At 44.6% G+C, this 16663-nt stretch overlaps 1 protein-coding gene across 1 annotated transcript; it reads left to right on the plus strand.

The window, feature by feature from the left end:
* The first annotated feature begins 829 nt into the window (after positions 1-829).
* Positions 830-15756, plus strand: LOC135373481 (mucin-2-like). Its single transcript, XM_064606665.1, has 4 exons — positions 830-941; positions 1633-1679; positions 2680-2769; positions 14293-15756. Exons 1-4 carry the CDS (start codon positions 890-892, stop codon positions 15637-15639), a joined length of 1536 nt encoding a protein of 511 aa, XP_064462735.1. The 5' UTR covers positions 830-889; the 3' UTR covers positions 15640-15756.
* The last annotated feature ends 907 nt before the right edge of the window (positions 15757-16663 follow it).

A 16663-nucleotide genomic window follows, 5' to 3' on the forward strand; every position in this document is an offset into this window, starting at 1 on the left:
TTCTGACAATTTCAAATACTCTGAGTGTATTAACATCTAACGATATGTTTTATCAATGGCAGCCAGAAGCAAATCTCAGCGAAAACGACAAGAAATTCATTGAGGCGGTACCTCTACCCCATATTTCAACAGAAAAATCATATACGCAGTGCATGACGCATCAGCCGGAGCTTATGTCTCTTTTCCTGTGTATTTCCGGTGTCCTGCTACAGTTTCCATCGTGGCGGGTACTATCGCGTGCTTCCATATGTTCGTTGTACGTGGCCACAGGGCTCGAGAAGCCACAGCGAGCTGAGCCCTCTGTAGCCACGTTTCGGCACGTCCGTCGGCCGACCGTCGGCAGGTCCGCCGTTCAGCACAACACGCATTCTCGCTCACCATACTAGCGCCGCCTCCCCTTCTTCCTTGGTGCGTGACCGCACACAACGTCAAGCACTATGCCAGCCTAACAAACAGTTCGGAGAGTGAGCAGGCAGTGATCTCTGCATGGAGTCATCCCTTCCAGAATAAACACGTTCTACTAGATCCCTTATCTCCGAAATTCATATGCGTGATCACGGCGAGGGTGATGACGCTGTAAAACAAACACGTCTATTCACTGTGGCCTTTGTGGTCTTTTAGTGGTCTGGGGAGTTATCGGAAACAATGGAAATTGTTTCAACACGAGCTGTATTCTCCATGTGGTCGAGACAATGCTATTGTTAGTTGGGTCATCTTTCATGATTCATCTCTTGGAGCAAAAATATCATCGAAAGACACAAATACATTTAAGAGATAACGACGATGCCCGATAGGACCTCAAGATGCAATGTCGCCCGTGGCATGTGACAGTAAATGGGGCGTATATATTGTGTGTGGAAGCAAATTCGTTCCAATTGCACTGATCAAGATGAAGACATACCTTGTTGGTATCCTTCTGCTGAACGCCTGCCTTGTGATTGGTGAGCAAAATTTAACTACTCTATGTCGTGCTGAAGAGGCATACCACCTGTGGGAATATCCCACGATTATCAAATGTCAGATTCTGTTAATATAAATCTCATTTAACTCGCCTAAGCTGACGGTAGTGCTTCCAAAATGTTTCAACACCAGAAATATGCGAAGCGCTGAACTAGAGAATCCGTATAAGAATTCTTATAGATACCCTGGCTTCATGCAAGTTCTAATTTGTAGCGTTCAGTTACTTATACATGCCTTTGTAGATACGTATTAGCTCTCACGTATGAGCGATTTATTGTTGTAGACTGCAAGTGGCAACGTCACCATACCTTATTCCCATCAAATTACTTCCTACTACACATAACTCTACCTATCTTTTTTTATAATTCGTGTCTTTACGACGTGAGACAACCATGATCGTAGCCTAATTTAACCTATCCTAAAGCAACGTTCTTAACGCATCCAAGCCTTGCGCATCACATTAGCGTACCTAGTGCAAGTGCTCATGTAGGTATAACAATATCGTAGAAATTTGATAAAAATTAAGATTATGTTCATAGCCACCTCATAGCCGCTATGAGGTGGCATGAGGCATATGCAATAGATTCCTAACAAGTGATTCCTTTTCGCATGCACCGATCCAACATGCTGGTCTACTTTGGTAATCAGAAAACTATTTGTCTCTCCCCACAGCCCAAGACAGGGAAAAGTGCAAGAGAAACATTTTGTCGAGACTAGTGGTGCGTATTACTTTTTTTTTTTTAGTCTACACGACGATCAAAGTTGGCGTGTCTTCGTTTAAGTTGGCTGGTCTCGGCAACAAGCAGGAGTAAAAATTAAGCCTGCATTACTGTGCAACCACAATCATTGAAGTACTTCTCCCAATGCCAGAGCAAGGGCCCAAATACAATTTTTACTAAAGAAAATTCACGTACCGCCGACAACCCTGCTATTTTGTGCTGTACAATGTACATTACTCGCAGTAACTCGCAACAGGAAGGCAAAAAGAACGCATCATTTCCCCGTGGGTTTACACAATGGTACACACAAAGGTACGATGGGGTAGAGTATCGCCTGTGGCGATGAACCTCCCCACTCTCCAAAGCCAAAAATAAAGTTGTTGTTGTTATTGAGCGTATCAGTGCGTTACGCAATTCTCTCCCGGAATGACACTGTTGAATGAGCTTTCGCTGCATGCGTCAGACGCACAGTGCAAATATTTTGTGCGAGCGTGTGACGCGCAAGATGAAGAAATTCTCAGAGTTGTCGCTAATAAACACAAAGAAAGGAGGCCGTGAAACGCACGGAAAGCTAAATGAAAATGCGAAGTAGTTGTAGTCCGCTGTAACAGAACCACTGGAGTAAACTACAAAAAATAAGTGTAACTAGTAGTTGTAACTACCGTACCATTTTTAAAGTAACTACTTTAACTAACATGCGATAGTTTAGCCAGTAGTTTAATTACAAGTAATTAACTACCGCACATCCTACATTCACTACCGCACATAGTGATTGGGAACGTGCACCAGGGAAAGTGATGCGAAGAACAAAATGAGCACTTAGTGGGGATTCTCGCAGTATGCTGCTGGTGGTGAGAGACTAGACAGTCACTCTCAAATTCCGTGCGCAATTACTTAATCAAATCGTAAGGTTCAGGGCCACTTTTATATGTGCAGAGGGCTCATAATTGACTTGTTGAGGATCACTGTATATATTTCCCATTCTGCCTACTTCATGCAGAAAGTTAGTGGAAGTGTGCTGTCTTGCAAGTACCGCTGCCTGTGGACTCGGAATCAGTACGAATACGAAGATGACGGAACGCCCTGTCTTGTAAGTAGGAAACGTCTATGAGTACTGCAACACCTCGAACAGCTGCATACTAAAGAAAAGTAATATGTCTACTCAAATTATTGTAGTCGTTTTAGGCATACTTTGCTTGATGATATGCGTGATGATTATAGCGATCGGGAGCTATAATTGTTTTCTATGCAATGCCAGTGAGCACGGAAACTTGATGTTGTATACCAAGAGAAAAGAGACGAAATAAATTTATCTTGCATTATATACGTACATCGAAATCGAAACCATCTTCCCAGAAGAAACGTAATTCTCAAGGTTCCCAATTTCAACAGCCGCGATTATGTAATAACGTTGCACACATATTTTCGTACAGCTTTGTGCTCGTGCTATTCATCGGGCTCAGATTTTGCCTACTAGGACAATGGTTACTCTAGATGTATCACTCACGGATATTGCCACACCCAAATGATGAACAAGAATGTATTTTACATTCCGTAAACAAATCTTTAAGTATCGCAGTTTCGAGCGCATGGAAAAGTAAGTGAAATGTATTGGTGTATGCCACAGCAACAGTGCATCGACTGTAGCACGCGTACAACACACGGGGGAAATATACTGTCGTACGCATTACGCAATATAACGTCATCATCCTGTATCCGTACTACCCAGGCAGAAGTCTGGAATGGGACCATTTCAAAATGGTTTAACGAACTGGTCCCACTCTGGCCCCACTCTGGTAATGGTCCCACTCTGGTCCCACCCTGGTAATGGTCCCACTCTGGTCCCACTTGCCAAGTGGTCCCATGTGGGACCAGTTCGTTAAACCACTTCAGAATGGTCCCACTCTGGAGTGGGACCACTTCAAAGTGGTTTGTTGGACAGGTCCCACTTTGAGTGTGTCCCACTTAGTGACTGGGACCAGTTGAAAGTGGAACCAGCTTCACGATGGTCCCACTTAAAGTGGAACCAGTGGAATTGATCCAGTGGTCCCCTCTGCTAAGTGGTCCGGGATCTGGCCACTTAGCAGCCGGGACCACTGAATGCATGACTGAAAATAATGCGTAGAAATGCACATATTGCTCAAGTAAATACCGTTTATTCTGCTAAAAGCATACACTGAGCAGAAAGAAATAATCAATACATCTCTACATCTTCATACTACGTAGTATAAGTCTGATCACTCACTGTGTCTTGACAAAGCATATGCCTGACTGCGCGATGCACTCACGTACCACAGTGAGCTTTCGTTCGTTGGCCACCTCACATCTTGTATTTTCTTAGAGAAGATGACACATGACACTCGTTTTCCATGCAGGTCGCGACACCGCCTTCCTCTTCACCGTACGTTCGGAATCTTCTTATCCTGTTTCTCTTCAAGTTCCTCCTAAGTTTCTAAAATGAAACATCTATTTAATAGTAATCAAAACATCACGGTCATCACTCATACCTGCAAACATTCGCGACGTGCAGTCCGATTGGCGTTTCACAGTGCGTTTTGCCCCTACGCCGTTTAGGTCTTCTTGGCGTCAAAACTCTTCCGGGAAATCGACAAAGGAACAATTGTCATCGCATTGTCTTACAAAGCCCACTAAAACACACGTAAATAATGCACAGGAGATACACCATCCTTGCGACGGCAACTGAAGACAAAACTTGCTGCGACGCGTCGAAATTCTAACTGCCATGCCGCCATGCGACCTGCCACTCTCGCCTCTCTCGCCCTCTCCTCTCCCTCTCGGCTCTCGCCGTTTGAAGTTTGAATTTGTAGCCGCCGTAGCGTCTTCACATTGCATCAGCCTCTGCAGTTACCTTTTCTTTTATTCGTTGGCTTTCTTCTAGTTATTTAGCTTAATTTTGGTTGTTGTTAAGATGTATTTTTTACCTTTCTCTGGTACTTGATACGTTATTATATGCACCTTCAGATGAGAATATGTGCTCGAATTGGAGTTACAGGGATACAGCATATATTTGATCGCAGACGCGCGCACCTGGATAAACAGCAATAAAAAGAGATCATGCATGTGCTAAAATAGATCAGAGTAATAGATCAAACAAAACCAGAAGGATATATGGCAAGTGTGGACAAGATGAAATCTCAAAGGGGGAAGCTGGGAAGCTGCCCAACTTGGAGTCTCAAGTGACCATTCTGGGAACAAAATGGTACCTGTGAGGCTCCGGCTGGATCTGCTGGAACCACTTTGGCACCCTTCTTGGCCCAGAATGGAGCCCACTTAAAGCCAGAGTGGGAACCACACACCACTTTGGCACCCATCTGGGCCCAGAATGGAACCCGCTTAAAGCCAGAGTGGGAACACTGCACCACTTTGGGACCCATCTGGGTCCAGAATGGAACCCGCTTAAAGGCAGAATGGGACCACTAACGCCACTTGGGGACCCATCTGGGACCAGAATGGAACCCGCTTAAAGCCAGAGTGGGACCATTAATACCACTTGGGGACCCATCTGGGACCATTCAACTGCAAATGGAACCACTTGGGGACCATTCGGGAACCAGTCCTGATTTCTGCCTGGGTAGAAAGCGGCACTGCGTCAGGGAAGCGGTTTCGTATTGATGTTAACGTTCACACTGAGGAGTGGTACTGCGTTGCTTTATGTCGCCAGACAAATGAAATAATGGGTGCGATTTGTGGTGTACAACACTGATTTTTTACCAAAACTCGGCAGGTGTTTATGAATATCGATTTCGAATGGGAAATCCGATTTCCCCCCGCTCATTTATGTACAGAAATAAACGTACGAATTCGGGGAGCCACGAGTTGGCGTTTCAAGGTTAGTGTTTCTAGAAAAGCACAAACAAACAAGAATATCACACTTCGTTTAAATTGCCGCTAATACAAAATCTGAAATCACAAGAGCGTAGAGTTTGTTCTAGAACACACGTGCGCGTATCATCGTGCGGTCATCCGACATCCCAGACAACCACCAACGTTCCAGGAACATCCTGTGGACGTTCGTTTTGGGACATCTGGACATCCTAGGGATGTCCACAAAAATCCCTATGACGTCTCGTGGACGTCAAATTTACTGCCAAAGTTGCATCCATAGATGTCCCAGGTCAGTCCAGTGGATGTCCTTAGTGACGCTTCAAGGATGTTGTACGGTCATCCTAGCCCACCCTCACAAATGTGATTTACAGTGACTATCAAGCTATGTATGTTGCCGAATTACATGCTGGCTCCACTGAACTACACCTAGGGTGGTCAGTTATTCGAGGAAGTATGCTCTAGTATTACACTCCTTATATACACGAGCTCACTTATCCTGAAACAATGCACAATTGCCAATCGGAATACTCCCAGACAATCATGTTTCTGTGTATAATGTTGTAATGTCTGCAATATATGTTTCGCAATATATCTGGTAGTACAAGACACACCAAAAGTCTTTAACGAATGTAGTCAAATTTATTCAGAAGACACATGACATCACATTCCTTGGAATGTCACTATAGCCTTGTGACATACTTCTATAAACTTCATGGAAGTGAGTAAATATCACAGCTTGTGCTTACATGAATAAATAAATAAATAAATAAAGTTCTTAGAGATTGTAATCATAATGAGCACTTCAATGAAGTAACTGTAACATAGTGCAGAATGAACTATAGCTTGTTTATCACAGCTTGCTAAAACAAAAAAAGAAGTTGAAATTATGTGAGCATATAAGAACACATTTACAGATATACTCTCTTAAAAAGGATCTTCGCCGCATAGCACGCTCCTAGCCAGCCATATTCTCACATGATATCGTTATCTGCCCTGATTCGTTGAAAACGGGAGGCGTACGCCTTTTTGTGACACTTATGATGTTCATAATTGTCACAGAAAAGGCGTACGCTTCCCGTTTTCAACAAATCAGGGTAGATAACGATATCGTTCGAGATGATGGTTGGCTAGATGCGTGCTATGCGGTGAAGTTCATTTGTAAGATTGTAGGAAAATCACCACCCCATGACGGTACCCTACGTCATTTGCTTCTCTAAAACTCTACAGTCCAAGATAGCATTGTCTCTTTTATTGGTACGTGTAACAATACTCCATATCAAAAATTTCACACAAAAAAGCACAGTAGAAAGGAACACAGGGTGGACACTGTTGAGTTTCATTTTATGTTTGCCATGTCTTGGTAGACATATTCCCTTCCGCTCTCGTAAAACATCTCTTCCCCGCGTAGCACGCTCTGCGCCAACCATTGCTACGAATGATAGGGTTGTCGCTTCTGATTCGAGGACAGAGCGGTACGTACGCCTTTTTGTGTCAATTTGGATATATGATAATTGACACAAAAAGGCGTACGCCCTCCTCTCTCTTGAAATCGGAGGCTAGCCCTATCGTTCGTGGTCATGGTTGGCGCAGAGCGTGTTATGTGGTGAAGTTCTGTCTTTAGAGTGTAACAAAGGAATTTTTCAAATCAACTTTTACGGTACAACCTTCGCGCTTGATAGCACGCTCCCTTGCCTGGACAGGCTCCAACTGAATTTTGTCAAAAATTTCAATCCACTATTCACAGAATATCGGCTCAAAATATGATTACAATGTTATATCAACAATAATTTGTCTTGAGCAGACTGAAGTAAATCTGACACAAGATTGTTACCAGCACACTCTTAAAAACGAACTTTACCTCATAGCCTGCTAATCCCGAATGACAGCGTTCCCGCCCCTGATTTGTTGAAAACCGGAGGCGTGGCCTTTTTTGTATCAATTATGCAATTGATAAGTGGTACAAAAAAGGCGTACGCCTCCCGTTCCCACCAAGTCACGAGCGAGAACGATATCATTCGGGTTGATATGGCACTGATAGCATATGCTTAATGTAAAGCATATATGCTATACACTCAACGGCCCACTTCCTCAAAGAAGTCAAAATATGCGGTTTTTCATTTACATTTGGCGTGAACGTACCATGTACAGCCAGGCTCGATTCTCCTCTGCCTTGGAAATCACATTGAGTACTTTGTGTTTTAAGCAAACTGTTCGGACGCCATTCATCATCTCACGATCAAGTTGTTGTTCAGCACTCTCTGACGTCGACGAATAAGTTTCCTCAATCTCCTCGGCGACGGGTGGCTGACTGGAGGGAAATGCTGAGAACACAATTCTCATCACTTTCAACCAACATGTACACGAAGATCTTGATCTAGATCCCATGAACAAGACGCACGACACTCGTGTTGCTCGCGTAGCGTATTCAGGGCGTCAGCCGAAATCGCATGGAGCCTTTTTTTTTTCAGCCCGTATAGTGCCTTCATGTACACACACCTTTTACCCTTAACTTTCGGCATCACAGCAACTTCGTGCACATTTAATAGCCCACCTTGGAACAGCACAACGGAAAGAGCCACTGGAGAAAGCACGCCGGCACAGGCGAGCGGATGATGATGATGAATGTGGGCGTCATTGTCGATATCCATGGCGCTTTCTGCCTTGGTCGCGGCGGTGCAGTTAGTGTAGCAGACGACGCTCAGCGGTGGACAGCAGGCAACATTTCTTGCTCTTTGATTCCAGCGAACCTATCGTGTATTCCGATTTGATACTGTCGCAATTATATGCACATTAATTTATGGAGGTACTGAATAAATGAAGCTGGAGTAATATTTCTCGCACCACGCCAATCCAAACTGAACATAGCTGCTAATATTGGGCAACAAAAAGTTACATTATGTAATTTGAGGCATGTAGTTAATATTAGCTGTGACCAGAATGCACTACACCTTGAAACTGTTAGCCTCGTTGTCAACTTCACGACACGTCCGAAATATATATCTACAGGACATCCAGGGGACGTCCCTCTTGCAACGTCACCCCTGGATGAATGTAGGAAATTTATGGATATTTTTGGATATCCCTGGAATGTCAGCTGGACATCCATCATGGATCTGGACGTTATGACAAAACATGGATGTCCTCGGGACGTTGATGGTTGTCTGGGATGGCAGCATGCTTCTTCCCGTTTACCACACGCAGGTTCGAGAATGCTAGCTATATTATAGCTAGGTACTATAGTTAGAGACTGACGGAGTATTGGAGGGGATAAGCCATGTTATCCTGTGCCACTAAACGGACTTACAATGGTAACCGGGGGAACATCAAGGAAGAGTGAAAGAAAGGAAAATAACAGAGAGAGGAGAAGTGAGCCAGTTAAGAGAAATAAAGAAAGAGAAATGTGAAAAGAGAGAAAGGTAATGTAATAACTTATATCTAAGAACAGTAATAGAAAGAGAGAGAAAAAACGAATTTAAATTTAGACAACTGCCATTAGACTAATGCAACACCAAGGGGAAAGAATAACTAAGAACACATTTCGAAGGAGAAAAAAAAACTAGAAGTAATTAACACTAAATTGACTAAACGAAGTAAAAAAAGGAAAAAAAGAAACTTGGGGAACCATATGGGACGACCGCCTCCGATTGGACAGTGCCAAGGGTACTGGGACCAAATCACCAGACTTTTATTTGAGGCCAGAAGCAATAAGAGGGCGTCTCAGTCATGTCGTAGTTTCAGCTTAGTCTGCATGGTCCTCTTACGGTGATCCAGAGTCTGCCCGATGATCTTTGGACCTCAGAAGCACCTGCGCCTCCTGTACACTGAGAGTTGAAACAGCGGGTCTATGCAATCCCCAACATCCCAAGCTATGCATGTAGGAGTTGGATGGTGCTTATAACGAAGTGAAATGAAATACATAATGTACCTAGAGACTACAGAAACTAACTTGGGGAGGAGTGCCTTTTGACAGTTTTTAGAATGTGCTGCCTCGAGTGCGTTTTCTTGACGTCTGTTTTCGCGCACCTGTGAGTTGAGTTACCCACCAACTATTTTCTGTCCCATCATCACTTGCTGTTTCTTCACGTTCTTACACGTGTACTAAGAAGAAAAACTAAGTTGAGATGTGTGCTTCTTGTCCCTGTAAGCTCTTATCCTTGCCTTTTACTTGTGTCTATGTCTCTACGTAACAGAATCTCAACCAGAACGTCGAACCAAACCTAAACGAAAACCGGAATTAACTGTTATTTTTAGCTGGAATTAACCGGAACTGAACCATAATTACTCGCGCCATCTTGGACCTGAACTGGAACCGAACCGATCTAAAAACTTTGGTTACCGGTTCGGTTCGGGTTGGTGTGTGATGAGGGGTGATGTATGAATTCCAGCGGTCTGCCTGCCTAGATTGCAGAAATAAATGCATAGAAAACGGAAGTAAAAGATCTTGTATCATTTTTAGTGGTTACATATAATTTTGTAGCACATTAGAACCTCGAACCGGTTCCAAATGGGTTTACAACCTCTGAACCGGTTAATCGAACCACTATACGTGAACTCTAGAGCTGAACCAAAACCGAACCTTTGTACCCGATCCGAATCCGAAACGAACCGGAAAACATATAGGTTCGACGCTCTGCTCTCAACTGGGTTACTGCAACCCAGTCGAAAAAATGAATGGGTCCAGTTGGAAAATTCTGAATTGGTACCAACTGGTTGTGCTCAGTTGGTTCCACTTGTGTTTTCGACTACCCATTGGTCTCATCCAACTGGATCCAACTGGCGCCCCCATTGCAATTGACTGGCATACGAACACTTACCAATTGAAAACATACTGGCCTCCCAGCTCGATCCAATGGGTTCTAGCCAACCGAACCATTTGGACCAGTTGGTGCCAACTTGCCTCCCAGCTCGAGCCAATGGGTTCTAGCCAACCGAACCATTTGGACCAGTTGGCACGAACTGGCCTCCCAGCTCGATCCAATGGGTTCTAGCCAACCGAACCATTTGGACCAGTTGGTGCCAACTGGCCTCCCAGCTCGATCCAATGGGTTCAAGCCAACCGAACCATTTGGACCATTTGGCACCAACTGGCCTCCCAGCTCGATCCAATGGGTTCTAGCCAACCGAACCATTTGGACCAGTTGGTGCCAACTGGCCTCCCAGCTCGATATAATGGGTTTTAGCCATCCGAACCATTTGGACCAGTTTGCACCAACTGGCCTTCCAGGTCGATACAATGGGTTCCAGGTAACCAGACCATTTGCACCAATTGGCACCAACTGGTCCTCCTAGATCAATCCAGTGGGTTTTATGCAGCCTTTGGATGCAACGATTAGAAAGCTATTTTTGTCCTAGTGAGGAATAACTGGCAACTCGTGATTTACTGACTGGTGCCTTACTCGTCATTAAAATAAACCCAAATGGTAAGCTAATTGGCAAACCCAACTCGAAGCAAGTGTTTATCGGATATGAGCCGACTGACAAAAAAGTGGACTATGCAACTGACTGCTGTCCACACTTTGTTGTCGCCTCGACGAAGGAATAGTACAATGCACAAGTACACCGCTAGGAGATGGTGGAAAATAGATGTGAATTTATTATACTGCCTTTTTTGACTAGACTTAATGACTGTATAGTAGCATAACGATGGAGAGCTGAACTGTGCCACCAGGCATATCAATAGAGTGCTTCAGTGTCCCTTGAAGGCCTGAAAACATATTCGGCAATTAGAGCTTGGGTACATGCTTGGCTGTCGAGCTGCCAACAAAGCATACTGTGCTGCTGTTACCCTCATATTCGATAGTATTTACCTTTTTGTACAGTATCACCTATTCCACTGGAGTGCTTGAGTGTCCCTTCAAGCCCTGAAAGTATATACAAGCATGAACAGGATTAGCATATGTTCACTGTACATCTGTACACATAGCTGTAGTGCTTGTGCTGCCTTCATGTTCAGTAGTATCTACCTCTAGCAAACGTTTTAGGCACTGTCATGTGCAAAGACTCTATATGAAATCTAAATAGATTTGAGAGGAAGTAAAGTAATTTCCACATTGTAAAATCATCAGTGTGGCCCGATGGTCATCTGTGGAATGTCTAAAATCCCAAGCGCTGGGCAAAAGACAGAACACGACAGAAAAGGACACGACGATTATTAAAATGCACGCACAAGCACTCTGCCTGAATATGTGCCGTACCGGAACCCCGAAGCGTACACGCAAATGCATTTCCTGTTTGAGTTTAGCGGACTAGTCAAATGTGACGTGCGGTGTGTCATTTTCATTTATGACACGCGTCACAAACCAAAATCATACTCGAATGTCAGAACGTTTCGACTGGGTTGGATTTATAAGTTATAACAACGAAATGACAGAAGCGAACATACCTCTATGAGTCCGGATCGGTGGGCGGTGGTAGCCGCAGCTGACGTCCGGGTCTGTCGTGTCAGTATAACCAGGCCTCCACAGCTCCCTGCATTTGCGGCAGTAGAAAAATAAAACACGTCACAGTCACGTGGTATTACATCGTCAGGCATCATGACGGATGCCCATTGGCCAAACGAGGATGCGCGCTCCGGGATTCGTTGATAAAGTTTCGAAATATCTGACAGCTCACTTTTCGCGGGCAGTCTGGGCAGTCGGCCAGGCGGGCAGCTCCAAGCAAGGTCGCTGCGTCTCGCCGATGTCGGTTGAACACAACGACCAAAGAGGAAGTGTACGCGCGGGTTTGTTCATGAGCTATAGTGACTCTGGCCATGTACTGATCTCCGATAAAGTGTCAACCTACGGACATTCTTGCCGGGTCGGAACTGGAATGCTTGGAGAGCTGACGCCTGAGGAACACTTTCGAGCGCTGTCGCATTTTCAAATACAGTGACTGAGAAGAGAGTGTTCGTAATGACAAAAGTATTTCCCGTGACTGTGTGACCTACGGTGCATCGCCATAATGAGAAGAAGATGCTCATGTGTGAAACGCACGCACTCGTGGACTTCGCTCGCCTCCAGAAGTAGACTGTATGTGTGCTTTGCAAGTTCGAACTTGGTTTGATTGCTGTCTATTCAAGGAACGAAACGTCCTGTACGCACAGTGAATATATGAGTCAAACATTTGAGTTTTTACGTTGCATCAATAAAGATGTACTTCGCCTATCAAAAATGTCTTAGTTATTTTGGAATAACGGGCGCCAGGTATGAAAACCAGTAGAAGTCAATGGCAGCCAGGGCCGGCCGAAAGCCGATCTAAACTGAGAGGTTCCTGATTGGTTGGCTGCTAGGCATCACGACGCATTTTCATTGGTCGTATGTCCAGTGTTGCCTGAATTATCTCAAACTATGGGCTCTATGGGGAGCTGTGGGCGCCTGGTATAACGTCGACGACGGCATAGATACTAAAGTTTACGAGCACACGGTTAGTATTTAGGGGTAGTCATTTATCACGAATGCACTGCATTACGCGGCTGAGATGTCACCGCGTCTCTCATGGCCGTTGGTTGCTCGCGGATTCAAAAATGACAGTAGCAGCCCTGCAGCCAGCCGCTTTACACCACAGTTTCGTAAACAGCAGCGATCATGACATGTGAACAAGATCAAAATAAATTGTTTTTGCTAATATACGCCTAATTGATTATTGCGGTATTTTCAAGTACATTGTGTCTGCACTAGGTCAAGAATTGGTATTACGAAATGAACAAAAAAGGATGGCTGCAATATATCAGCTGGATATCACTTAGAACATGGCGGCCGTTTTTTCTTCGGAGGATTGATATTCGGAGGGTTGATTTTAATTGATGACGAATATCTGGGTGTTTTGTGATGCAGAAACTAGTTTGTTTAATTATATATTTTGAATCACCATCCCCGCGTATCCGCAACATGTATGAAACGTTTACCCGATGACAGTTTAAAATTTGAAAAACAACTGGGAGTGCCATTTGGATTTCCAGTTCGCAATGATGGTGTGCCCAATTCGAACTTAGGAAATTAAACCTTAGTTAATTATTACAAAGTAACTACGGCCCAATTTGTCAAATTGGGGGTCAATTGAAACATGTAATGTGACAGACAAGATTTATTCCTTCTGAAGTATGAGTATAGGAATCTCAGTTCAATTAGCATGAACCATATCTGACTCCAGCGTCTAATTGCTTATCCAGTTCGACATTGACTGAGCAGTGTACAACAAATATAGCCAGGAAAATGGTTAAAAATTGGGCTGTTCGGTACAGCATACTTTAAAAGCGATAAAACCCCCGTTCGTCAGTCTGTGCCTGTGTGTTGTGTCGTCTGTTGACTTGTTCCCCGGCACGGGGGTTTTATCGCTTTCAAAGTATAGCCAGGAAGACGGCTGGAGTTGGAATTGGGTTTATGAAGTCCAATTGGGCAGCGCAGTTGGAACTGAAGTGCCCAGTTGGTCTCCATTGGTTTTTGTATTGGTCTAGTTGATTCCAATTTCAGCTTCCAATTGGACCTTGACCTTCCAATTGGCTGTCCAACTGGAGTCCAAGGAGCTAGTTGGACTTCCCAATTGGTTTTAAAATTTCCAACTGGACATCCAGTTGCAATTAAAAAATCGAATTAGCTTTCGTGTTGGTCCAGTTGAGTCCTTAGTACCAATTCAAAATTCCAATTGGATTCATTCCTTTTTTTTTTACTGGGAAGAGCCCGATAGAAACTGAGTGTCACTCCTGAGTACGATCATCTATCATACGATCATGTCTTTCTGTTACATTTTCCTCGCACAGGTTATAGGACGTATGGTTCTTTCTTTTCAGCTAGGATTGCTGCGCCACGGTGTGTGCTACAACGGAAACTGCGTGAAACAGCTTCCGCATCCTGCGGACAAATATTACGAGACGACTGAAGCCGCCGGTGGCGAACGCGTTCCTACTGCTGTAGAGACAGGAGAAACTACGGGAAAATATTATGAGACGACTGAACCCGCCGAGGACGAACGCTTTCCTACTACTGTAGAGACAAGAGAAACTACGGAAAAATATTACGAGACGACTGAACCCGCTGACGACAAACGCGTTCCTACTACTGTAGAGACAAGTGAAACTACGGACAAATATTACGAGACGACTGAACCCACCGACGAGGAACGCGTTCCTACTACTGTTGAGACAAGAGAAACTACGGACAAATATTACCAGACGACTGAACCCGCCGACGAGGAACGCGTTCCTACTACTTTTGAGACAAGAGAAACTACGGACAAATATTACCAGACGACTGAACCCGCCGACGAGGAACGCGTTCCTACTACTGTTGAGACAAGAGAAACTACGGACAAATATTACCAGACGACTGAACCCGCCGACGAGGAACGCGTTCCTACTACTTTTGAGACAAGAGAAACTACGGACAAATATTACGAGACGACTGAGCCCGCCGACGAGGAACGCGTTCCTACTACTGTTGAGACAAGAGAAACTACGGACAAATATTACGAGACGACTGAACCTGCCGACGAGGAACGCGTTCCTACTACTGTTGAGACAAGAGAAACTACGGACAAATATTACGAGACGACTGAACCCGCCGACGAGGAACGCGTTCCTACTACTGTTGAGACGAGAGAAACTACGGACAAATATTACGAGACGACTGAACCCGCCGACGAGGAACGCGTTCCTACTACTGTTGAGACGAGAGAAACTACGGACAAATATTACGAGACGACTGAACCCGCCGACGAGCAACGCGTTCCTACTACTGTTGAGACAAGAGAAACTACGGACAAATATTACGAGACGACTGAACCCGCCGACGAGGAACGCGTTCCTACTACTGTTGAGACAAGAGAAACTACGGACAAATATTACCAGACGACTGAACCCGCCGACGAGGAACGCGTTCCTACTACTTTTGAGACAAGAGAAACTACGGACAAATATTACGAGACGACTGAGCCCGCCGACGAGGAACGCGTTCCTACTACTGTTGAGACCAGAGAAACTACGGACAAATATTACGAGACGACTGAACCCGCCGACGAGCAACGCGTTCCTACTACTGTTGAGACAAGAGAAACTACGGACAAATATTACGAGACGACTGAACCCGCCGATGAGGAAAGCCCTAGTTATACTGTACAAACGGAATACAGCACAGCATAAAATATACGGAACATACGCGTAAAAGACGACCGAGTAGAATAAGTAAATGTTCGAAGGAGTTCTTGAAGCAAACAGCTTATGTTCAAAATATGGCTGATAATAAACTGAATAAATACACGTATGAGCTCTTAGAATTACTGTTGTTGATAGGGAAGCGAAGTGAATACACATTTATTTTGTTTATTAGTATGGCTATCAGTAATAATCTCTGCATACAAGGAGGCAAGGTGGCACAGAGACGTCTGCACGACACACAGACACGGTTAAAAATGAGGATGATTTGAGGCTGTTCACCGCGCTAATCTTACACCGTCATTAACAAGCTCATGATATCTAGAATAATCCTGTTAAAACAAAAGCTCTGTGCGGCAATTCCTACGTTATTTTAAAGTACAGAGCAGAATATAAGGCAATGTGAAACTTTTTTAGAGGTGAAACTTGGAAGTGGTGAACAGAGGCCTCATGTACACAACCGTGTACTAATTACCGTGGTCGAAAGACGTCCAAGACGGCGCACAACAAGGGCAAGCATGTTATTTAGAAACCTTTTGGCCGCCTATCACGGTCGCGGCACCTTTAAAGGGACTGTCGTATGCAACTGCATGCAAACTGAAACTTTGGTGTGGATGTATCATCCTGCCGATCACAACAGTGAACATTTCACTTGAAACAACGTCATAGTTCGCGCGGAACTTGAGTAAACGTGCCCAAGAGGAGAGGTCAGATGTTGAGGGTATAGCGGAAGCCCCTCGCCCAAAAAACCGTCAAAACGTCACACAGAACCCTCTCGAGGGCGCCAATTAGAGCATGTGAAAGCCCGCGGGCAGAGTACAGGAATGCCGGCTTGCGTGGGAGCGAGGACCGGCTATCGATCGTTTTCTTGCAAGTGTAGCCTGAAAAGTAGCATTCCAAACTTCTATCAATTGAAGTCATACACTGTGTAAGGCATATCAACTGCTTTCACAGCACAATTAGCTTGAAAATAGAGATGGCAAACATACTGATGAAGGCAACAAACGCGCAC

The sequence above is a fragment of the Ornithodoros turicata genome, unplaced genomic scaffold (assembly GCF_037126465.1).
Source record: "Ornithodoros turicata isolate Travis unplaced genomic scaffold, ASM3712646v1 Chromosome25, whole genome shotgun sequence".
Classification (NCBI taxonomy): domain Eukaryota; kingdom Metazoa; phylum Arthropoda; class Arachnida; order Ixodida; family Argasidae; genus Ornithodoros; species Ornithodoros turicata.